The sequence below is a fragment of the Pristiophorus japonicus genome, chromosome 15 (genome assembly GCF_044704955.1).
Source record: "Pristiophorus japonicus isolate sPriJap1 chromosome 15, sPriJap1.hap1, whole genome shotgun sequence".
Taxonomy (NCBI): Eukaryota; Metazoa; Chordata; class Chondrichthyes; family Pristiophoridae; genus Pristiophorus; species Pristiophorus japonicus.
Window position 1 is genome coordinate 24,327,930 of NC_091991.1, and position 25,648 is coordinate 24,353,577.

At 46.1% G+C, this 25,648-nt stretch overlaps 1 protein-coding gene and 1 long non-coding RNA gene across 2 annotated transcripts in view; one reads left to right on the top strand and one right to left on the bottom strand.

Moving 5' to 3' along the window:
* LOC139280649 (protein kinase C-binding protein NELL2-like) overlaps positions 1-25,648 on the bottom strand; it is a 290,626-nt gene that overhangs the window by 237,310 nt on the left and 27,668 nt on the right. The window contains exon 3 of the mRNA XM_070900237.1: positions 8,919-9,069. Within this exon, the coding sequence (XP_070756338.1) occupies positions 8,919-9,069 (151 nt within the window). The remainder of the gene's footprint in view (positions 1-8,918; positions 9,070-25,648) is intronic.
* The window catches only part of LOC139280650 (uncharacterized), a 275,728-nt gene that overhangs the window by 153,799 nt on the left and 96,281 nt on the right, over positions 1-25,648 (top strand). The gene's annotated exons all lie outside the window — the stretch shown is intronic.

Here is a 25,648-nt window from a genome sequence, read left to right on the forward strand (position 1 = left end):
CAAGGAAAACCAAATGGTGAGCCACAGAAGGAAACATTGGGAGGAGCAACAAAATATTTGGTCACAGGGGCATTAAAGCGGGCCTTTAAAGAGAAGTAGGAGGTGGAAAAGCAGTAGCGTTTAGGGAAAGAATTTCCAAGCATGGGGCCCCAAGTGGCTGAAGGCCACCCAAGATAGGGTGGGAGGGAAGGAAGGACAAGAGGCCAGAGTCTGAGGATTGGAGTTTGTAGGGATTGAGAAGGATACAGAGATAGGGAGTGGAAAGGTCATTGGAGGGGTTTACACACAGATGAGAATGTCAAATTTGAGGTGTTGGGAGACTGAGAGCCAGCGTAGGTCAGCAAGGACAGAGGTAATTGGTGTGCAGAATTTAATGAGGGTTAGGATGCAGATAGCAGAGTGTTAGATGAGCTAAAGTTTATGGAGGACGGAGGATGAAAGGCCAGCCAGGACATCGCTGGAATAATTGAGTGTGTAGGTGAGAGATTCAGTGGTGGATGGGATGAGTTAGGACCTGAGGCGGGTAATGTTATGCGGCTGGATGTACATGGTTTCTATGATGGAAAGAATATGGTGTCAGAACCTCAGCTCAGGGTCGGACAGGATGCTGAGGTTATGAGCAATCTGCTTCAGCCTGAGGCAGTGGCTAGGGAGAAGGATGAAATCAGTGGCAAGAGTACGAAGATTGTGGCAGGAACCAAAGAACTATGCCTAGATTTTAACTCCTGCCATGAGTCATGTGGGTAGGGTCCAAGGCGTGCAGTGAACCATAGTGGGGCTTGGGTGATTTTAACTCCAGGGACTCATTTACATGCTGGACAGGTTCAGAAAATAATCAAAAAGGCTAATGGAATTCTGGCCTTTTTATCTAGAGGACTAGAATACAAGGGGGTGTAAGTTATGCTATAGCTATACAAAGCCCTGGTTAGACCACACTTGTAGTACTGTGTTCAGTTCTGGGCCCCACACCTTCGGAAGGATGTACTGATCTTGGAGGCGGTACAACGTAGATTTAGTAGAATAATACCCAGACTCCAAGGGTTAAATTACAAGGAGAGATTACACAAACTAGGGTTGTATTTCCTGAAATTTAGACGGTTAAGCGGTGATTTGATTGAAATTTTCAAGATATCAAGGGGAACTAATGGGGTAGACAGAGATAAACTATTTTCACTGGTTAGGAAGTCTAGGGACATAACCTAAAAATTAGAGTCAGACTTTTCTGGAGTGATGTGAGGAAACACCTCTACACACAAAGGCCCCAAAATTGGTCAACTGCCGCCCTGCCCAGTTCTCAGCGTTACCCGAGCGGTCCTTGCTTTTTTAGCACCCGCTACCGCTGGGGCCAATTGGGCGGTAGATTCATCCCGGTTTTCTCGGCAGGAGCAGTAGGCAGCGGTCGTAGCGGGAGTCGGTGGTAGGTGCAGGCCTCTCGACTCGGGAAAGATCGGAGGCCGTGTATTGTGCATGCGCGAAATTTGGGATTTTGTTTTGTTGACAGAATCATCAGCATCCACCACCTTTTTGGGCAGTGCGTTCCAGATCCCGATAACTCTCTGACTGATTTTCACCCCTCATCTGCCCTCTAGGGGCCCAAGTTTCGAGCCGCGCCTAGAACGGCGCAGTCCCGACCTGGACGCCCGTTTTTCGCGCCACAAAGTGCACCTAAAAAAAACCTCTGTATTCTCCACCTCCCTGCAGGTCCTCTGGCCCTCGGCGCAGCGCAGCAGGAGCTGTCGGGGGCGGAGCCAGGTCCCTGCGCTGAAAACAGTGCTGGGACCTCTGCACATGCGCGCTACAGTGGGCGCGCAAGTGCAATAGCTCCAGGCGCCCGAAACTGTGTGGGAGGGGCCCGAAGCACGTAGCCCCTAGCCCTGGCCGAATGGGCTCACTGGGGCTGCATGAATAAGGCTCCTCCCACGGCCAGCTCCTGCTTCCACCCGACCCGACTCGACTCCCGCTTCCCGCCTCTGGACCGGACCCGACCCCCGCTTCCCCTCCCCCCCCCCACGACTGGACCCGACCCGACTCCCGCTCCCGCTCCTCCCCCCCCCGGACCCGACCCAACTCCCGCTCCCGCTCCCCCCCCCCAGACCCGACCCGACCCGACTCCCGCTCCCCCCCCCCGACTGGACCCGACCCGACTCCCGGATCGCGCCCCCCCCCCCCACCCGACTGGATCCGACCCGACTCCCGCTCCCCCCGCCCCCGCCCCCGGACTGGATCCGACCTGACCTCCCTCTCCCCGGCCTGACCTCCCTCTCCCTCCCTCCCTCCCCCCGACCCGAACCAAACCGACCTCCCTCCCACCAACCCCCCGACCCGACCCAATGCCACCTACCTGTAAATCTGGTGCTGGGGACGGGCCCTGCCCGAAGTCTCGGGCCCGGTCCGTTCAGCCTCCCTCCCCCTTCTCCTTTCCCCCCCCCAATCTCCTCCCCCCCCCCCCATCTCCTCCCCCCCCATCTCCTTCCCCCCCCATCTCCTTCTCCTCCCCCCCAATCTTCCCCCCCATCTCCTTTCCCCCATCTCCTTTCTCCCCCTTCTCCCCTTTATCCCCTTCTCCCCCTCCCCCCTTCTCCCCATCCCTCCCCCATCCCTCCCCCTTCTCCCCATCCCTCCCCCTTCCCTCCCTCTGCTCCCCCCTCTCTCTCCCTCTACCCCCCTCCTCCCCCTCCCCTCGCTGTCAGAAACACAGACACTGACAGACAGAGAATGAGAGACACACACAGACAGACAGAGAGATAGAGACACTGATAGAGACACACTGGGGGGGGGGGGCATCCCAGCACGCTGTTGGAGGGCTCCCGGTGCTGCAGTCGGTAAGTAGAAAATGTTTTATTTATTGATTTAAAAAAAAAATTATTTCTTATTAATTTTTTTTGATTGATTTATTGGTTGATTTATTGATGTATTTATCATTTATTATTGATGATGTCTCTTTATTTGTAAAACTGAAGTGTTTAATGTTTGTAAACTTCCCTTTAAAACCCTCCCCCCTACCATTCCCTACGCCTGATTTGTAACCTACGCCTGATTTTCTAAAGTGTAGACAAGGTTTTTTCGAGCGTACAAAAATCTTCACTTACTCCATTCTAAGTTAGTTTGGAGTAAGTTTTCACTGCCGAAACTTTGAAAACAGGCGTAAGTGGCCGGACACGCCCCCTTTTGAAAAAAAAATTCTGTTCCAAAGTGAAACTGTTCTAACTGACTAGAACTGGAGCAAACTAAATGACGAGGATTCCGATTTCTAAGATACTCCGTTCTACACCAGTTGCTCCTAAAAATCAGGAGCAACTGAGTCCGAAACTTGGGGCCTATATCTTTTTATAATGATTTTCAAGCCATGAATCTGGTTTCTGGTATGTGAGTGTGCTGTTTATTCTGTACCTGCCATTCTGTGGTGGAAGCTGATTCTTTCAAGAGAATGAGGATTTTTATTTTACTCATTTTTTTAACTAATAACTACAACAAAGCAATGGTGCGACTGTCACTAATGAGGAAGGATATAAAAATTACAATGGTAGAGGATGATACAAGCGTAATTTTGGTAGGGAGACATCTGCCTTTCACAACAAGGATGTTTTTTTTGCCTTACAGTTATGAAGCTACTTTTTAATGGGTTCTGACAGTAGTGCATTTAGCTAAGAAAGGATAACCAATCCAAGACAGGTGGCTTTGATTGACAGATAGTTCCAGAACTTGGAGGCCAGACATTATGGTTCGCATTTGAGTGTACAATTTTTGAGCTAACAGATCGAAGAACCCCACCCCTGACATTACATGTTATTGAATCAAATTATAACAGTGGAATATATATATATATATATTTGCAACTTCTGTATTTGAGCAAATTTTCTTACTACAGCTATATAAGGTATTGGTGAGGCCACACCTGGAATACTGCGTGCAGTTTTGGTTTCCATATTTATGAAAGGATGTACTTGCTTTGGAGGCAGTGCAGAGAAGGTTCACTCGGTTGATTCCGGGGATGAGGGGGTTGACTTATGAGGAAAGGTTGAGTAGTTTGGGCCTCTACTCACTGGAATTCAGAAGAATGAGAGGTGATCTTATCGAAACGTATAGGATTATGAGGGGGCTTGACAAGGTGGATGCAGAGAGGATGTTTCCACTGATAGGGGAGACTGGAACTAGAGGGCATGATCTTAGAATAAGGGGCCGCCCATTTAAAACAGAGATGAGGAGAAATTTCTTCTCTCAGAGGGTTGTAAATCTATGGAATTCGCTGCCTCAGAGAGCTATGGAAACTGGGGCATTGAATAAATTTAAGACAGAAATAGACAGTTTCTGAAATTAATAAGGGGATAAGGGATTATGGGGAGCGGGCGGGGAAGTGGAGCTGAGTCCATGATCAGATCAGCCATGATCTATTTCTTATGTTCTTATGTTCTTATTCTTGTCAAAATTTCATCCTAGCATTCTAAGAGAAACGTACAGGATTTTATTATTGGCTATATGCTTTCACATGAGCTCATTACCTCTGGAGACTCACAGGGTGTGATTAAATCTCTTCTGTATGCAGTTGTGTCAAGACCATTATACCACAAGTCCATGGAGCCTTTACTGTAATTGGGAGCTGATGTCAGCTTTCTACCCCACACATGCCCTTGAACAGACCATATTAACTTCAATTTATCATGTTTTTCTGAGGGAAAAATATTGCAACAGTGAATAAAATCTAAACTTGGATGTACTGAGGTGAATGATCAGCCATGATCTTATTGAATGGTGGTGCAGGCTCGAAGGGCCGAATGGCCTACTCCTGCACCTATTTTCTATGTTTCTATGTTTCTACAGTTCTGTACGGCTCAGCTCCATTGTCCGTACCGTCCGCACAAGATCCAGGTAAGACCACCTTTGTCAGAACGGTCTTTCTGGCGGGCGGTAACAGGATCCTAATGATGAAACTTGTGTTTTGGGTGATTTTACCATGGGCAGACAGTATGGACTACCGCCAGCGGTACTTCTCCGATTAATTTCTCGGCAGGCAGTAGCTGGGCAGTAGGTTGGCGGTCCATCAGTTTTTTCCACCAAACTGGGATTTTTGTCCGGTAGCTCAGCGGTTGTGGACGGTAGTGGGCGGTAGAGCAATGGATTTCGGACCTCTCAGGTTGGTAGAAGTTTGGAATACTCTTCTGCAAACAGCAGTTGGTGCTAGGTCGATTGTTAATTTTAAATCTGATATTGATAGATTTTTGTTAATCAAAGGTATTAAAGGATATGAGGCAAAGGCGAGTATATGGACGTGGATCACAGATCAGGTATGATCTCTTTGAATGGAGGAACAGGCTCGAGGGGCTAAATGGCCAACCCGTTCCTAAGTTCCTATGGTAGTCAGTCTCCCGCCTGAACATGATGGGAAGAGTTAGTAGGCCAATGAGCAGAGCCAGGATCTTGGGAGTCAACCGCTGGGGACTTGAAGGAACGGTTCCGGGCAGTCGGGTAAGTGGTTTGGGAGTGGGGGGTCGGGTGACTGCTCCTGCTCCTCCTGGCCTACAGGAAACAAAAAAGAGATGCTAATACTAAAACTCCACCATTGGCATCAACTTGCTATATTTAGCCTTCGATCTGAAATGTTAATTTACATAACAAATGCTATGCTGGGATTGCCCCACTGTTGAGTCAACCCAATCTCTGACAATATAGCTATTATGACAGTAAAGCATCACACAATTAGACTAAACAACAGATTCTATGCTGGTTTTAATCTGGAATTTTACCAGCATAAAATGTCATCTGGTGAATCCTTGGAGATTTCTCCCAGTAATATAAAGGCTAACATTCAACAGTATATTGTGTCAGGAAGGACATGAAAGTCATGAAGCACATTTGACCCAAGGCCGCTTTGTGCCATGACTCTAATGTATATCAGTGAATCAGTTGTCTATCTCACTACTACCCTGACTAATGCTTACAAATGATCCTACACACTCTTATTCATGGGATTAAGACTGCATGCTCATCAGTACTTAAAGCCACAGTGCCCCACGGGCACATTTAATTTCATATTAATTCATGGCTCTTACTAAATATCACATTCTAAGAATACAGTTCCTAAAATGTCCTTAATGAACTGAAAATCTTTTATCAATTGTGTAGTGATATGATCATTAAATCTTTAGTGCGAAACTCCAACAACACAGAGTCACTGTCAGCCAAATTATCTGCTGTCAGTGCAGAAGAGATTCTTTTGAGTAGCCCTTCCCCCATAGAACATTTATTTTAAATATAATTGACACCCTAGAGTGATTACAAGGCAGTAGCTTAATCCCAGATGAGTTACAAAGCACCAAATGATTTATTATGGAAGTCATCATGAGACTATTGCGATGCAATTATAGCCAGGTAACCTTTAATCTCAGGTTGGGGAAAATTCCTCTTTCAGTGAAAAATGGGAGGATGCCTGTTTTCTTTTCCATAATTAATGGCCCACTGATGAAATTGTGGGAATGCGTGGCTTTGAAATGTGTGATTACTGTGATTGAAATTGGTAGGTTGTTAACTGTAGAGAAAAAGAAGCATTTCCCCCATTTTCTGTGCGAAGGAATTTCTACCCCCAAGCAACGATGACCAGATTTCTATTATTCTCTGTGAAATCAATTCCGTATATCCATTATCCCCTTTGTAATCACTCTCGGACTTCCATTATACTCTCGGTAATCACTCTCGGATTTCCATTATTTTATATGTAATAATCTCGGTGAAGTATCCATTATTCTGTATGCAATCAATTCCAGACATTCATTATTGTATATGTAAGTGAGCCAAGACATCCATTATTCTCTATGAGATCGATCCCAGATATTCATTATTCTCTATGTAATGACTTTTTGATTTCCATTATTTTCCATACAATCACTCATAGGTAGCCAATATTGTCTATGCAATCAATCCTAGGTATCTACTGTTCCCTATGTAATTATTCCCAGGTCTGCCTTATTATTATTTAAATGCAATCCATTTTAGAGATTTCATGTTTTTGTAGCAGAACCTGAACTGCATAATATTGAATTCTATTAATTGCATGCCCTTCACTCTGCACCCCTAATTCCTGCCAGTGACAAAACAGGAATAAAATGTGTAGAGATGGATTTCCATTATAAATATTCACAAATCTCTAAGCAGATTATCATTGTAATGCAACATGAGCGAAATGTCATCTTTTAATGTTAAACTTTAACAAAAATAGCATGCACCATAATTGATTTGAATAATGGAATTATACTTTTTGGGATCTGTTGTGGAAATTATCCGAAGACTGAAAAAGATGTTGAGAGGAAAGTAATATCTATTTGATTGTATTGTTTGAAATAAGCTCACTATCCAGAAATCATTTATTTAGTGAATGCTCCCGGTGGATGATCCTGGTAGATGAGAGTTCAAATCCCACCACGGCAGCTGGGGAATTTAAATTTAGTGAATTAAATAAATCTGGAATTAAAAAGTTAGTATCAGGAATGGTGACCGAGTATCAGGAATGATCCTACCTCACTGACATCCACATGTGCACTTTCTATCTGTGGGCCACTGGACATGAATCAAAACGGGCAAATTCTGGCTGTTTCCACCCCCCTCTCTTCCTAACCTATGGAAAATTGAGGCTAATTATAGTATCTCCATCATTCTCTTAGCTGAGATTATATAACTCAGTACAGACTGGGAAACAAGCTTGGTACCTTGTTGGAAAAAATCTTTATTGGTTTTTCATTTAATGAGAAAAGGTAAAGAGTTCGCAGATACTTTTGTTTCTCATGCCAGTAATCATGAATATTTCATCACTTGCCCCCAGCCTATTTATATGACATTGCTTTCGAATATGCTAATGTCTCATTAATTCAATGATATCAGCTTTTACATGGCTATTTGCTGGTGCTTTTGCTTTGCTATGGTGGTAGCATAATCTAATGCTGTAAATGAAGGATTCCACCTGTAACATAAATTAAAACTGACAGCAATGTTCTTGTAAGAGATGACATCAAAAAACATCATATGAACTCAATCGGAATTTTCCTCCAGTTCATATGTTGAAGGATCAGTGGAGTATGCTAACCAGTTAGACAGTTATTCAGCTCTTGTTTCCAAATGTAAAAAAACATTAGATAATTTCAACAAACACATCAGCATGACGCATGGAGTTTTAGCTGTGAATGTAAACCCAAGTCCCTCACTCAGTCAGTTAAGATTTTTCATTTATATATATTTTTTAACTATTTGTTCATGGGATGTGGGCATTGCCGGCAAGGCCAGCATTTATTGCCCATCCCTAATTGCCCTTGAGAAGGTGGTGATGAGCCGTCTTCTTGAAACTAAGTGGCTTGCTAGGCCATTTCAGAGGGCAGTTAAGAGTCAACCACATTGCTGTGGATCTGGAGTCACATATAGGCCAGACCGAGTAAGAGCAGCAGATTTCCCTCCCTAAAGGACATTACAACAGTCGGGCACTGGAGGACTGACTACCCCTGTGAATCATGCACTAGCCTGACTCACCACCTTCAGGAGAGAAGGGGAGAAAATTAGGAGTTAAAAATGCAGTGGCAACTTGTAGAACACAAAATACAGCTGCAGGGCTTTGCAGCTTTGAAGTTTTTTCTCTGAATCTGAATACCACCCGCCGACACACTCTCTTTCCCCTCAAAGCTCTGAAGTCAACTGATCTATTGTTACTGCAATGCCCAGTGCTCTCTCTGCTCCCTCCTGGCAGAGTGGGGAAAATAAAAAGATCTACTGTAATTTTTTTTTAAAGGCAATATTTAACTGATTTTGTAATTATCCCAAATGTTGTTTTCTTTGGAAAATAAACTGCAGCTTTGGATGAATTTTAACCGCACTTTTACTGTACTTATGATAAACAGACAGAATGAGAAACCTTCAAATGAAATATGTGGTGTGCTACTGACCTCTTATCTGAGTAATGAATCGACAGGAAGACTCCTGAGTTATAATGGACCTGCTTCAGTGTCATCAGAACAGTAAACTCGTGTGTGTGCCTCAGCTTCTGAGAAATATATTCAACTGCTGATGGAGATGCTTTTAGACTTCTTGCAGTATCTGTAGAGTACAGGGGGAAGAACATGAACCAGCAGTAAGCCACAATTATTTTCTCCAGAAGTTCAATACCAGGCCAGGAATTTCTCTTTAAGAACTTGCTAGTGCCAATGAGAAATCTGCCAACTTACCATGATTTATTTTGCACTGCAGGTAGAAATTAATAGTTCAAAATGCTTAAGTGGTCTGTCCACCCCATGCTGGTCCTCCGTGCTTTAGACCCAACTTGCTCACAATTACTTAATTTCATTTGGCAGTATCGAATTAATATGGGCATTAATTGTGGCACAATCTATTGCCAGTGAGTCAAAATCACTGGAGTAAAACTGTCCAGTACACTTACCATCACCTAAAAAATGTAACCTCTGTGTGACCCTGACAACTATTTGGGGTCAATAAGCAATGCCTGGAACTGCCCAGGCAGTAACCAATGTTATCAATGCTCATTGAGGTAGTCACTCCAATGGTTTGTTTATTGTGGTACATTTGCTAAGAAACTAGATAACCTGGGACCTTTAAAAATGCTTACAAAATAATGCTATTTGAAGCATTTCTTCACATCGCTATCATTAAAAACACAGTGCTCTGTAAGTATTATATTTGACATAAAGCAAGGTACAGATTTTAGCCAACTATAATTGGATGTCGTTTGTACTCAGATTCAACTTGAACAGAAAGTTGCATTAATCTCTATTTATGTTTCAGTGGCAAGTTGTACTGAATCGTGGCTATTCAACTTGTATTCACTAATTCTGAATCAATCAGACACTTACCTTCAGAAAATGCCTCGAGGAAGGCAGATCAAGTCACAGAGTAACTCAGAGCTGTCAGCACATTCCCGCATGTTTCTTGTAATCAGCAAATATAGCAACCCTATGCTTGAAAACAGTTTGCCCCCGCAGACACTTGATCAGTGGCTGTATGGCAGAGACACAAGACGGGAGGCAGGAGTTTATACTCTGTACCCAGCCGTGAGTTTTCAAGAATCGATTAGGGAACTGATTTTATTTTGATAAGTTGCATTTTCAGCACAGCTAGAAAGTTACAGCTGCACCATTTAATGAAAAACTGTGAGGGAGATACATGCTACCAATATCTTTTCTCATCAACTTTATTGCCGTTAATACATAAATGTTATTCCTTGTGTAACTAACACAAGACACTGCGGGGCTGAAATTTCCCCTTCTGATAAGGCCTGTGACTGCCTGAAAGTGACAGCGGCCACAGGGCGGTGCGGAATGGCTGCCAACTCTCTGCGGAGGGGCCGCCATTTTGTAAATTGCCCTACCTCAGGTTTGGAGTGGTGTCCAGGACTGCTCCGCCTGTTTTCCCGCCGGGACCTGCACACGCAGACTTCTTACCAACTCGACTGGCGGGGACCCCCTCGTGAAATTGCCCCTTGGGAATTTGTCCCTTTCCCAGTATTGCCCCATGGGAGCAGCTCCGCCGCCAATCGGTGCCCCCGACAGCTTTTGCTGTCGGTACACTCGCTTTGCCATGGCGGCTGTTGTGTTCATACTCTATTTGTTTGTTACAAGACCTCTCACGAGACAGGCATTAGGACCCTGCGGGAGCTATTCACAGTTGCAGTAAAAATTCTGGTTCATGCTGGTTATGGGACACCATTTTGAGAGTTGCTATAAAGGATACAGTAGGTTACACTACTCCTGTTTCAGTTAGTCTGGTTATTTATGTACACAACATAATTTGGTGATGAGGATGAATCAAATTAATCTTCCTACCCCCACCCCACCTTTCGCCTTTCCTCTCCACACCCAGGGACCCTCCAATTTCGTGGCCGAGATGGATAAACAGTTTTTCTACATACATCACGGCGAATGGGTTAGATGGCGACAACGTAACACCAGCTCATCGCCGTGCAATACTTATCCACTGCCTCAGCACCGAAGGCCAACGCGTCTTTGGCCAAATCAAAGACACGGAGTCCTACGACAAAGCAGTAAGTGCCCCATGGAACTATTTCGGGCCATAGAAAAGTATCATGATGAAGAGATACAAATTTCATCAAAGGGGGCAAGGGAAAGGTGAACCAATCAAACAGCATATCATTTCATTAACTGAACTGTCCGCTACGTGTAACTTTGGGGCACTCACAGAGGAAATGATCAGGGATCAAATTATTGAGAAAACAACGATCCCCTGCATTCAGGAATGCTTGCTAATGGAGGTTGACAAATTGACATCGGACAAAGCAACTCATTTGGGCATCCGAATCAAATCAGCACTCCCCCTGTGCAGCAGACTGCAGCTACAGCCCATGTGCAAGACGTTCGTCCAAAGGGGAAATCACAGCAAGATCCAGAGCTAATACTAAGCCACTTATTATGGATCGTGGGTCTAACTTCCACTGCTTTAACTGTTCGGACAAAAACTGCACTGTACGTGAGAAGAAATGCTCTGCATGTGGTAAAATGAACCATTTTGCTAGAGTTTGTTGCTCATCGCAGCATATTCGACATGTGGACAACCCCGATAGTGATGAACGCAGTATGATTTACACCGTTAGTGACATTTCGCACATCGGTTCAGGCAAATTCAAGGACTGTGATGTAAACATTGACGCCATGCCCATCTGCCTCCTCATTGGCCTTGGAGCCAAAGTCTCCATATTGAGCGAGGCTGTGTACAAAACCCACCACGCACTGTCAACTGTAGCCCGCAACTTCCACTCTACATGCGTACTCAAACTCCAATTGAGTTACTCGGGGTCATATCTGTCCCGATATACTACAAGGAAATAATATTGGAGAACTTTTCCTTTCATGTCGCGAAGGGATGAAGCCTCATGGGTGTTGACCTTTTTGACAAGCTTAGGTTCAAAGTTTACGACCCAACTGGCACACCTGTGTACACGGTGACTTTGACCAGCAGTAACCCTCAATCTTCACGGTGTTTGGAGCGACAACAAAATTCTGCCATCGTCCCCACGTTGACCCTTCCATCAAACCGGTTACGCAGCGACTTCGCCGTCTCCCATTCGCGGTTTACGACCAAGTATCCGCAGAATTAACACAAGTCGAATCTCAGGGAGTCATTGAGAGCATCGACTCCTCACCCTGGATCTCGAACTTAGTCATTGCTTGGAGTAAAAATGGAGAGATCTGCCTATGCATCGACCGTCAACAAGGCAATCAGACCCGACAAGTACCCTCTTCCTACAATCGTCGAAGTGTCTTCAGAATTCCACGGCTCAATAGTTTTTACGAAACTCAACTTGCGCCGCAGTTACCTGCAAATACCCTTTGCAGAGGACAGCAAACTGCTCATGGCATTCACAACCCATGATGGCCTGGATCAGTATCGATGCATGCCCTACGGATTATCTTCTGCACCAAGTGCATTTTAAAAGATTGTCACTACTGTGCGAGCAGGCATAGAGGAAGCCCTCAATCTGCTTGACGATATCGTCGTCCATGGATGGACAATGGAAGAACATGACCAGCGACTTCACGCAGTTATGGTTAGACTTGCTACACATAGCATTACACTTAATGCCGATAAGTGTACATTCGCTGCTGGGGAAATAAACTTTCTGGGCTACAGAGTCACGGCGCAAGGTGTCAAGCCGACAACATTGACGTGATCCAGCGAATGCAGGAGGCTACCAACGTCAAAGAACTTTCATCATTCCTCAGCACTAGCAACTTCTTTCTGAACTTCATCCCACACTATGCGTACATTGCTGAACCACTTCACAAGTTGCTGTGCAAGGACGTTCCTTGAGAATGGACAGATTCCCAGGCTCAGGCACTCACCATGCTTAAGGAGAAAATCACATCCCCTCCTATCCTCGCACACTTTGATCCGAATGCCACTACGTACGTTACCACGGATGCATCAGGCATCGCCATGGGTGCTGTGTTCTCACAATGGATTGACAGCCTGAAACGCCCAGTAGCCTTCGCCTCTCTCATCTGCAGAACGTAAATACTCTACACGGGAACGCGAAGCACTCGTTTGCGTCTATGCATGTAAACACTGGCACATCTACCTCTATGGCAGGAAATTTACCCTCCATACGGATCATCAAGCGCTAACTACGCTACTCGCTACAACTGGATCTGGGCACAGACCACTGCGAATCAGCCGTTGTCAGATCGCCTTCATCAGTATAACTTTGATGTACAGTACATGCTGACATGCTCAGCCGCTCGACACTGCTTCGGACTCTGGTGTTGAGTTGTTCACAGATGACGATGATACATATGTCACGTCGATCATCACTCAGTCCATCAGAAACCTTGTCTCCTGCGACGAACTCAAAACCGAATCACAGAGTGATGTTACTCTCCAGCACATGTGCCACTTCCTCCAGAGTGCGTGACCTAACAAATTCCAGAAGAGCTGAAAACATTCCACAGACTTTGCGATGAATTTTCCATTTGGAATGATGGCTGCCTAGCTCGTGATAATAGAGCAGTAATTCCCAAGTCGCTTCAACAGCGCGTTCTCTCATTGGCACACGATGGACACCCTGGCATTGTTCGCATGAAGCAGAGATGTCGCGATTCAGTATGGTGGCCTGGGATTGACACTCGCATCGAGGCGTTTGTCTCACACTGCGAAGCATGCAGTCTGAGCGAAAAGGCCACAAACATCCGACCAGCGCCAATGAAGCCCATTCCATGGCCACAAAGACCATGGCAACAACTTCAGTTGGATATCTTCGGTCCAGTTGAAGCAGCTCCACAGCACCAGCGTTTCCTTGTTGTAGTACATGACCTGCATTTCAAATGGCCAGAAATCGCTACAAGTTCAGTGACCTCATCAACGATCTTCACTATTCTGTAGCGTATGTTCACGAAGTGGGGCCTCCCAGAGGTCACAATCACTGACACTGGACCACAGTTAGTGTCCGACCAGTTCACGGATTTCCTCACTCGTTATGCTATTGAGCATCGCCTTACTGCTCGGTACAACCTCAAAGCGACGGAGGTGTTGAGCGATTTAACCGCGTCATCAAAGAGGGTTTGAAAGCCAACATCGCAGCAGGCCAAACATTCGACGTTAGCGGTTCAAACCATTCTCTGCAAATACCATTCGACAAAGCACTCGCTAGCAGAGAAGTCACCCGCTGAGCTCATGATTGGGTGGAAACTTCGCTGGTACTGGACATTCTCAAACCCTCAACCAAACCTAGCGAGAAGATAACCTCACTTGCATCCCAGATTTCGGAACGCCAACGAAAAACGAAGTCGTACACTGACACAAAATGATGCGTTCAAAAGGCCCAACTGAAGAACGGAGATTGGGTAGGAGGTAAGCCCCCAAACTGGAATCATAAGCTCGCATCTTCACTTTCGGGCGAAAGTTCAGCCCTCACACCTACGAGCTCAATGATGGAACTCGATGGAACGCTCGTAGGCTGATCCCAACTCACAGGCCAACAGACCAGCAGGATGGAACAGAGGCACCGTTCTGTTTCCCAACCGAAAACCTCGATCAAACACTGCAAGCTCCATGCTGGTCTCAGCATATCAGAACACGGCTTGGCTATCTTAAGGACTTTGTCTGTTCATAGACTGAATTTTTCAGAAGAGGGGAAATATGTTGTGTTCATACTCTATTTGTTTGTTACACGAACTCGTATTAGACGGGCATTAGGACCTTGCAGGAGCTATTCACAGTTGCTGTAAACATTCTGGTTCATGCTGGTTTTGGGACGCCATTTTGAGAGTTGCTATAAAGGGCACAGTAAGTTACACTACTACTGTTTCAAGTAGTCTGTTTATTTACATACACAACAGTGGCCCAGTTGCCCATAAAGGGGAGGGCACACTGCGCGGCCGGCATGTTTTTTTTTTGTCGGCCGACTGCCAGATTGGTCCGACAATTATGGCCGCGGGCCGGCAACAGGCAGCCTGGCACCCCCTCTTGTATGCCAGGCCGCTGGCCCGGCCGAAACCCTCCCTGGTGGCCCAGTGTTTGCCACTAAAGTGGCTGCAGAGTTTGTAGCAGCCCTCCCCTTTAACTGAAGGGGAGAGCTTTTGTGATGCGTCGGCGCGATGACGTCATCAGTGCGGCGCTGATGACTGACAGCCTTGGCTACTCCGCCTTGCCCCCACTTCCGCCCCGCTAGTGACGGCCACTCCACCCCGCCCACATTCTGCCCCCAGGATGAGGCCACTTCCGCACCGCTCAAAAAAAATACCCAAAGTGCTGAATTTTGATGGCTAGGCTGCCCCAATGCATGGGATGGCCAGAACACATCGAAACTGGTAGGTGCGCCTTGTTTTGGGCATCGGGAAATTTTGGCATCTGCCTCTTCATATAATATTAATGGGCTTATTTTGGGAAACTACCTTTCTTTATTATTATACAACTGCTTCAGTACCTGCACAAGCAAAAGTCAATACTCTAATAGATTTTCCTTTAAAGCATTGCACTTATAAAAGTAGATTATTACAACTATTGCGGGAAAGGATAGCTGCATTAATTGAAATGCTATCCATGAGTCAAGAGTTAATGATATTAGCCCAGCAATCAGTGCAAAAATAACACTGAGTTCACGCCGCTCGCCATTATTAGTGCGTAAATAATCCAGCAACTTGTGGCAGAGATACGCCATGATTTATGAAACGCCACAAGTTGCTGGACAAACTGAAAACATTGTCATCTCACCATGGGCTTCCCCATTGTGTCATGAAATTGTTGGATTTGAGCCATTAATACAAATTAGTCTCGCTGCAGCCATTAAGGGCTGCTAATTCACGTTGTAAGGACACTCTTAGTGACTTGATTTATGGCCCTGACATGCCACTCCACCTTAGAGGCCCCGTGGAATATCACTTCCGCAGGTAGTAACTTGTTCCTAGAGGTTTTTAAATGTAAAACTTTTCTTATATTTCCTTTCTGTCTCTTTTTCTCTCTCTCTCTTTTAATCCATTCATTCTTTACCTCTCTATTAATCTTTCAGTATTTATTTTGACTCTAATTCACTGTTTCTCTCTCCAGCATTCGCTCTGTTTCTCTCTTTTCTTAAATTTCATTGATTTTTTTAAAATTCAATCATGGGATGCAGACGTCACTGGCAAGGCCAGCATTTATTGCCCATCCCTATTTGCCCTTGAGAAGATGGTGCTGTGCCGTCTTCTTGAACCGCTGCAGTCTGTGTGGTAAAGGTACTCCCACAGTGCTGTTAAAGTGGGAGTTCTAGCATTTTGACCCAGCAACGATGAAGGAATTTCCAAGTCAGGATGGTGTGTGACTTGGAGGGGTACTTGCAGGTGATGGTGTTCCCATGCGCCTGCTGCTAGGTGGTAAAGGTCACAGGTTTGGGAGGTGTTGCCGAAGAAACCTTGGCGAGTTGCTGCAGTGCATCTTGTAGATGGTACACACTGCAGCCATGGTACGAGGGAGGGAATGTTTAAGGTGATGGATAGGGTGCCAATCAAGCGGGCTACTTTGTCCTGAATGGTGTCGCACTTCTTCAGTGTTGTTGGAGCTGCACTCATCCAGGCAAGTGGAGACTATTCCATCACACTCCTGACTTGTGCCTTATAGATAGTGGAAAGGCTTTGGGGAGTCTGGAGGTGAGACACTCACCGCAGAATACCCAGCTTCTGACCTGCTCTTGTTGCCCAGTATTTATGTGGCTGGTCCAGTTATGTTTCTGGTCAATGGTGATCCCCAGGATGTTGATGGTGGGAGAATCGATGATGGTAATGCTGTTGAATATTGTAGTTAAGGATATAATGCATCGAATCCAACATTTTTGAGGTCCCAAATGTCATGACGTCGCCATGCTATTATCGATTTACATTTCCAGCAATTTGTGGCACAAAATAATACGATCTGATAGATGAGGTAAAACGTTCAATTCACAGCGCTCATGGCGTGTTCTGCTGCTCCTGAGATTTCTGGACCATTGTTACTCTTGGATGTTGGGGTATGAAGTGTACCTTACACTTCATTGAGGTCTAGTTTCTCTAATATTCTCACACACAAAATGATTATCTTGAAGATGCCACTGGAGAAGTATTCTGAGCCACAAGCTACTATCTGTTTTAAGGAATGAATGAATCAAGCAAGCAATAAACAAACAAGTTCAGTGTGAACAAAGACTTATAAACTGTTACCAGTGTCATCTTGATTACCATGTCACTGATCTCTATCAAGGTGTTTTAAGGCTTGATTTTAATCCCCACCCCCCCACTCTGGCCCGGTGAGAACGTTTTGGTGAAGCAAGATAAAATGGCTGGGGTGTTTGGGTCGTGTTCCCGACATGACACATGTCCCCAAGCTGCAAGGCCGCCCATACCAGAGGAGCGAGGGCCTACCTTAAACTACATCATCAGGATGCGTGCACTATTTTAACTGCGGGCATGACTACAAGTCCCTTGGTCTTAAGCTCACTAGCTGAAGTTAGCAGGGGGCATGATCCTGGCCATAGATGGCCCAGCTAAGTTAAACATTTTACTTTTTAAACTTGCCTTACGGGCCAGGGGGAGCAGCAGTGCCCACAAGGATACATTGGGCCTCCCCCACGCTGGGCTTCCCTACCATCCCCCCCCCGCCCACCCCCGGCCCCACCCCCCCCACACTTCCACACTTCCCCCGTTCGCAGACTTTCACAATTTCCTTCATTCCTGACTTACCTTGCTTGGGACCATTTTTGAGGGTCCCCGGCGGCAGCCTGACTGCCCTCCTGCCCTGCCCCTGCCCCTGCCCATCAACCCCCTCAATCCCCCTCTCCCCCTCGATCCCCCCTTGCCAATCATGACTTTTCATTCCACCCACCAGCGATGACATCATCCCAGCCAGCTTCAGGTGGAAACCAGTATCGGAGCATGTTAGTGAGGCCCAGGGGTTAAAATCCCCAGTGCCTCAGCATCCAAGAGCCAAACGCACCATCGCCCACTTGGTCCCCACACCGTCCATTCCTGCCTTGAGATAAAATTGGGGTTTTAGTCTTTTTATTGCACAAATTTCTCTATAATCAAGCCAGGTAGCGATGCACGATGGAGATACAAAATGAGGGTTGTGTCATACTCTTCAGCTCCTTTCTCTGGCCACCTTGCCTCACAGCTTTGTCAGCCTCAGTTGCCAGCACTCTCATCTCTGAGTCAGAAGGTTGTGGGTTCAAGCCCCCTCTCCAGGGACTTGAGCACAAAAATCTAAGCTGACACACTTCAGCGCAACACTCAGAGAGAGCTGCATTATTAGAGGTGCTGTCTTCCAGATGAGACGTTAAACCGAGTCCCCTTCTGTCCTCTCAGGTGGATATGAAAGATCCCATGGCATGATTCAAAGAAGAGCAGGGCAGTTCACACAGTGTCCTGGCCAACATTTATCTCTCAACTAATGACCAGATGCCCTGGTCATTTATTTCACTGCTATTTTGGGACTTTGCAATGTGCAAATTGCCTGTCGTGTTTCCTACATTACAAGATTTTAAAAGTACTTCATGGGCTGGAAAGCATTTTGGGATGTCCTGAGGCCATGAAAGGTACTATATAAGTTTTTCTTTTAATTCTTTCATAGAAACATAGAAACATAGAAAATAGGTGCAGGAGTAGGCCATTCGGCCCTTCTAGCCTGCACCGCCATTCAATGAGTTCATGGCTGAACATGCAACTTCAGTACCCCATTCCTGCTTTCTCGCCATACCCCTTGATCCCCCTAGTAGAAAAGACTTCATCTAACTCGTTTTGAATATATTTAGTGAATTGGCCTCAACAACTTTCTGTGGTAGAGAATTCCACAGATTCACCACTCTCTGGGTGAAGAAGTTTCTCCTCATCTCGGTCCTAAATGGCTTACCCCTTATCCTTAGACTGTGACCCCTGGTTCTGGACTTCCCCAACATTGGGAACATTCTTCCTGCATCTAACCTGTCTAAACCCATCAGAATTTTAAACGTTTCTATGAGGTCCCCTCTCATTCTTCTGAACTCCAGTGAATACAAGCCCAGTTGATCCAGTCTTTCTTGATAGGTCAGTCCCACCATCCCGGGAATCAGTCTGGTGAACCTTCGTTGCACTCCCTCAATAACAAGAATGTCCTTCCTCAGGTTAGGAGACCAAAACTGTACACAATACTCCAGGTGTGGCCTCACCAAGGCCCTGTACAACTGTAGCATAGAAACATAGAAACATAGAAAATAGGTGCAGGAGCAGACCATTCAGCCCTTCTAGCCTGCACCGCCATTCAATGAGTTCATGGCTGAACATGAAACTTCAGTACCCCCTTCCTGCTTTCTCGCCATAACCCTTGATCCCCCGAGTAGTAAGGACTTCATCTAACTCCCTTTTGAATATATTTAGTGAATTGGCCTCAACTACTTTCTGTGGTAGAGAATTCCACAGGTTCACCACTCTCTGGGTGAAGAAGTTTCTCCTCATCTCGGTCCTAAATGGCTTACCCCTTATCCTCAGACTGTGACCCCTGGTTCTGGACTTCCCCAACATTGGGAACATTCTTCCTGCATCTAACCTGTCTAAACCCATCAGAATTTTAAACGTTTCTATGAGGTCCCCTCTCATTCTTCTGAACTCCAGTGAATAGCATCACCTCCCTGCCCCTGTACTCAAATCCCCTCGCTATGAAGGCCAACATGCCATTTGCTTTCTTAACCGCCTGCTGTACCTGCATGCCAACCTTCAATGACTGATGTACCATGACACCCAGGTCTCGTTGCACCTCCTCTTTTCCTAATCTGTCACCATTCAGATAATAGTCTGTCTCTCTGTTTTTACCACCAAAGTGGATAACCTCACATTTATCCACATTATACTTCATCTGCCACGCATTTGCCCACTCACCTAACCTATCCAAGTCACTCTGCAGCCTCATAGCATCCTCCTCGCAGCTCACACTGCCACCCAACTTAGTGTCATCCGCAAATTTGGAGATACTACATTTAATCCACTCGTCTAAATCATTAATGTACAGTGTAAACAGCTGGGGCCCCAGCACAGAACCTTGCGGTACCCCACTAGTCACTGCCTGCTATTCTGAAAAGTCCCCATTTACTCCTACTCTTTGCTTCCTGTCTGACAACCAGTTCTCAATCCATGTCAGCACACTACCCCCAATCCCATGTGCTTTAACTTTGCACATTAATCTCTTGTGTGGGACCTTGTCGAAAGCCTTCTGAAAGTCCAAATATACCACATCAACTAGTTCTCCCTTGTCCACTCTACTGGAAACATCCTCAAAAAATTCCAGAAGATTTGTCAAGCATGATTTCCCTTTCACAAATCCATGCTGACTTGGACCTATCATGTCACCTCTTTCCAAATGCACTGCTATGACATCCTTAATCATTGATTCCATCATTTTACCCACTACCGATGTCAGGCTGACCGGTCTATAATTCCCTGTTTTCTCTCTCCCTCCTTTTTTAAAAAGTGGGGTTACATTGGCTACTCTCCACTCGATAGGAACTGATCCAGAGTCAATGGAATGTTGGAAAATGACTGTCAATGCATCCGCTATTTCCAAGGCCACCTCCTTAAGTACTCTGGGATGCAGTCCATCAGGCCCTGGGAATTTATCGGCCTTCAATCCCATCAATTTCCCCAACACAATTTCCCGACTAATAAGGATTTCCTTCAGTTCCTCCTCCTTACTAGACCCTCTGACCCCTTTTATATCCGGAAGGTTGTTTGTGTCCTCCTCAGTGAATACCGAACCAAAGTACTTGTTCAATTGGTCCGCCATTTCTTTGTTCCCGTTATGACTTCCCCTGATTCTGACTGCAGGGGACCTACGCTTGTCTTTACTAACATTTTTCTCTTTACATATCTATAGAAACTTTTGCAATCCGTCTTAATGTTCCCTGCAAGCTTCTTCTCGTACTCCATTTTCCCTGCCCTAATCAAACCCTTTGTCCTCCTCTGCTGAGTTCTAAATTTCTCCCAGTCCCCGGGTTCGCTGTTATTTCTGGCCAATTTGTATGCCACTTCCTTGGCTTTAATACTATCCCTGATTTCCCTTGATAGCCACGGTTGAGCCACCTTCCCTTTTTTATTTTTATGCCAGGCAGGAATGTACAATTGTTGTAGTTCATCCATGCGGTCTCTAAATGTCTGCCATTGCCCATCCACAGTCAACCCCTTAAGTATCATTCGCCAATCTATCCTAGCCAATTCACGCCTCATACCTTCAAAGTTACCCTTCTTTAAGTTCTGGACCATGGTCTCTGAATTAACTGTTTCATTCTCCATCCTAATGCAGAATTCCACCATATTATGGTCACTCTTCTCCAAGGGGCCTCGCACAACGAGATTGCTAATTAATCCTCTCTCATTACACAACACCCAGTCTAAGATGGCCTCCCCCCTAGTTGGTTCCTCGACATATTGGTCTAGAAAACCATCCCTTATGCACTCCAGGAAATCCTCCTCCACCGTATTGCTTCCAGTTTGGTTAGCCCAATCTATGTGCATATTAAAGTCACCCATTATAACTGCTGCACCCTTATTGCATGCACCCCTAATTTCCTGTTTGATGCCCTCCCCAACATCACGACTACTGTTTGGAGGTCTGTACACAACTCCCACTAATGTTTTTTGCCCTTTGGTGTTCTGCAGCTCTACCCATATAGATTCCACATCATCCAAGCTAATGTCCTTCCTAACTATTGCATTAATCTCCTCCTTAACCAGCAATGCTACCTCACCTCCTTTTCCTTTTATTCTATCCTTCCTGGATGTTGAATACCCCTGGATGTTGAGTTCCCAGCCCTGATCATCCTGGAGCCACGTCTCTGTAATCCCAATCACATCATATTTGTTAACATCTATTTGCACAGTTAATTCATCCACCTTATTACGGATACTCCTTGCATTAAGACACAAAGCCTTCAGGCTTGTTTTTTTAACACCCTTTGTCCTTTTAGAATTTTGCTGTACAGTGGCCCTTTTTGTTCTTTGCCTTGGGTTTCTCTGCCCTCCACTATTCCTCGTCTCCTTTCTGTCTTTTGCTTTTGTCTCCTTTTTGTTTCCCTCTGTCTCCCTGCATTGGTTCCCATCCCCCTGCCATATTAGTTTAACTCCTCCCCAACAGCACTAGCAAACACGCCCCCCAGGACATTGGTTCCGGTCCTGCCCAGGTGCAGACCATCCGGTTTGTACTGGTCCCACCTCCCCCAGAACCGGTTCCAATGCCCCAGGAATTTGAATCCCTCCCTGCTGCACCACTGCTCAAGCCACGTATTCATCTGCACATTTCGCACATGCTCAGTTGTCAATCACCGTGATCATTTCTGGAAATAATGAGTAGAGGTGAGATGCTTCTGTTAATGAAAGGTCAGCAAACACTAGGCTGCACAACTGCAGTAAACACCCTCAGCACCACCATGGGCCGCTTGTTCATTCACGATCCCAGCTGTGTAAATCCCCTTTTCTGCAGTACAATCCCCGCCCCACACCCTGTTGTTTTCTCCAAAGCGCCCGAGACGGTATCTAAATGCAAGGTTTTGTTTCTTTACTTGTTCCATTATCACCCCCTCTTGCCTAACGCCATCACCCCTTTTGTCATCTAATCACCAAAACAAAAGCAAAATACTGCGGATGTTGGAAATCTGAAATGGAAACAGAAAATGCTGAAAATACCCATCATCATCGTAGGCAGTCCCTCGGAGTCGAGGATGACTTGCTTCCACATTAAAAATGAGTTCTCAGATGACTGATAAGTCCAATGCAGGAACTACATTCTCGTCTCAGGTTGGACGCACGGTGGTTGAAAGGAAGTTGGTTGAAGTGCCGGTTTGTTGAAGTGTGGGTAGTCGTGTGCTCCTTCCACCGTTTGCGCTAGGTCTTCGCTTGCGGTGTGGCTGCTGCATCCTCGCTGTGCGAGGTGTGGTCGCTGGCGGTGGAAGGAGCAGCATGGCGGCCTAGCCCAGCAGGCTGAGGGGCCCCCGGCCTGCAAGCGCCATCAGAGAAGGCCGGGGAGCAGAAGGAGTAGCGTGGCGGCGTACCACTCCAGGGAGCAGCACGAGCTGGAGCAGGAGAGCAACGACAGTGAAGAGGGACATCACCAAGATCAAGGTCGCTGCTTGGAGTGCGGGCAGATTCAGCAGGAGCAACAAGGTCAGGGCGAAGGAGTGGCGAGAGATTGTAGAGGGACCTGATCTGGGCCCAGGAGAGGTGTGAGTTTGGGGCCCAGAAGAGGCGAGGGCCCAGGGGCAGCATGGGCCAGCCCACACTGCGATATGTGTGCGCACTAGGTCCGTGCAGCAGAGCTGGTCTTGGTTAATCCTTGCTACTGGACCAAGACCTAGCTCTGTCAAGCCCGTGTAGTGGCTGGTGTGCAACGGTCACCATGCGTTAAAAAATCCATGCACAGGCATCTTCCACCCTTCAACCTGTAGTTCAGGACCTGGAATTTTAGGTCCTTCATTGAAACACCTGTGAACTTTTTGACGTGGAAGCAAGTCATCCTCGATTCGAGGGACTGCCTATGATGATGATGATGACACAACTACATAACACTCTCACAAGCCACTAATTGGTCAGCTTAAAGACAGAAGATGCTAAGGCCTAAGAACAGGTCATATGTGCACCTTCTGAAGCAGGTGGATAGGAGTGATAGCCAGAAACATATGGATCAGAAAGAAAACAAATGTAGTAAAATTGACATGGAAAAGGAACAAATGAAATGTTTGTCTATGTACCAGTGTAATAGTTTAATGGTCCAATGCTTTGCAGTGATTTGAAATTTAAAATGTAGCAATTCGAAGTGAATTGCTGGTCTTCATCTCTGTTCTCAAAATCATCGCCTTTTATGTTTTGTTTTCATGAAAATTTGCTGAAATTGTTTCATCCCCAATCACACGGTGCAGAATTGGTTTTGATCTGCTTTGTTGTTTTGCTGTCAATTGTAAGTGCTTTCCCAGCTCCAACAGGCCAATGGATAAAGGGACAAGACGTCCTGACACAATGAAGCTCGATTAAGGTGTCCATTTCCTTGATGAGCAAGTGAACAAGACATCCATTTATCTCACAGTTTATGGAAAGGGACCAGCAGCTATCGTAAAAAAACTTGCACGACACAGTAGCCTAGAAATTCAGCCACGTGGCACCCGTTTTTCTGGCATTCAACGGCCTCCTGAGCTTCCAATATGGAGGGCAGGAATATTGGTAAAGCCCCCCAAAAAAATCAGCAAATAAAGAGCTGAACGCTTCTTTGAGGCTCCCACTGCAAGATTGGTTTGCCTGAGACATTTTTAAAAATTCATGTCCTAGTACTATAATCACAGAATTATAGAACTAAGTGATAATGGATGTACCTGGTGTTACAACTTGAATTGAACTCTCCGCTTGCCTGCTGATTCCAGGGACACTTTTGTAGCATAGACTAATGATTGGCTGATTCAGAAACTAGGTGATTTCAGCCCGATGCTAGCACTATAGCTGTGAATAAACAAGCCAGCAAGTGAGAATATTGTTTCTGAGTGCATGTACTTAGCTAAGAAATTATTTATGGCCCACTCTCGGGTGCATAACCAATGGTGTGCAGACACCACTGGAGGCCCAAAGCTGCTCCTTACTTGGGCCTCGGGCCTCAGGCCTCATTGAAATACTTTCGGTAAGCTGCCGGCACCTGTCGTACCTCCAGAGGTAACTCACTTATTTCCAAGAGATCTTACCTCGCCGGAAGGGGAGCAGCAGGTTGGCAAGGGTGGAGTGGGTTGGGGGGACAGCTGGAGGGGGCATTCACGGGGCGACAGCTTCCTTCGGCTTCCTGTTCCTCCTGCTTACACATCAAGTTGTAAAAAATTATTTTTATTTACCTGTTTGGTCGCATCAGTTTGCTGGGCCGCATCCACAACAGAAAACGTGAACGGAGCAAGTCCGGCACCTGCTTCACTCATCGCAGCCCAAATTGACAGAAGGATCCTCAAACAGGCGTTAGACCTCTCATTAACATATGCAAGGGGCCTGAAAAGTCTATTGGGGTTGGGTGTTTTTCAGCCATCCGATGGGTCACCGGACAGAGCCCATGAAATTGGTACTTGTTGCCCCTGTTTCTCTCCTGGAAAACAGGCACAACAAAGTGCTGGACATCCTGGAGAGCTGTATGTTGGACATCTTGGGCAGCTAAGGGCTAATAATCCAGCTTCTTTGTATTGTGGAGCTACAGGGCCCGAAATTCCTTATCACTGGAAAACTGGTGCTCCCCCCACCTTTTTGTGGCAATTAGCACCAACATTTTTTGTAGCTGGGCCACCCCATATTCAGCTCCAAAAGTGAATAAATGGGTTCCAGCGCTAATGAAACCTTCCAAAATGAATTTTTCAGCAGTGTCACCACTGAGAAATTCAGCATGCAGGTAAGGGTTTCTAATGCACCAGCTGCTCCCTGCCTTTTTAAAGGCCGGGGTTTGCAGCAAGGCCCTGAGGGGGAAATGAGGTTGGAAGGATGGCAGGTGTAAGAGGTGCAAGGAAAGCCAACGGGTTCACTGATTATGGAGCTGAAGACACTGATGGACGGTGTGGAGGACAGAAGAAGAATATTATTTCCTGATGTGGGGAGGCCTGGCAGACAGGCAGTGCATGGAGGGAGATTGCAGGGGAGGTGTCAGGCACCTCCATATATGTGATGACTCAACCTCC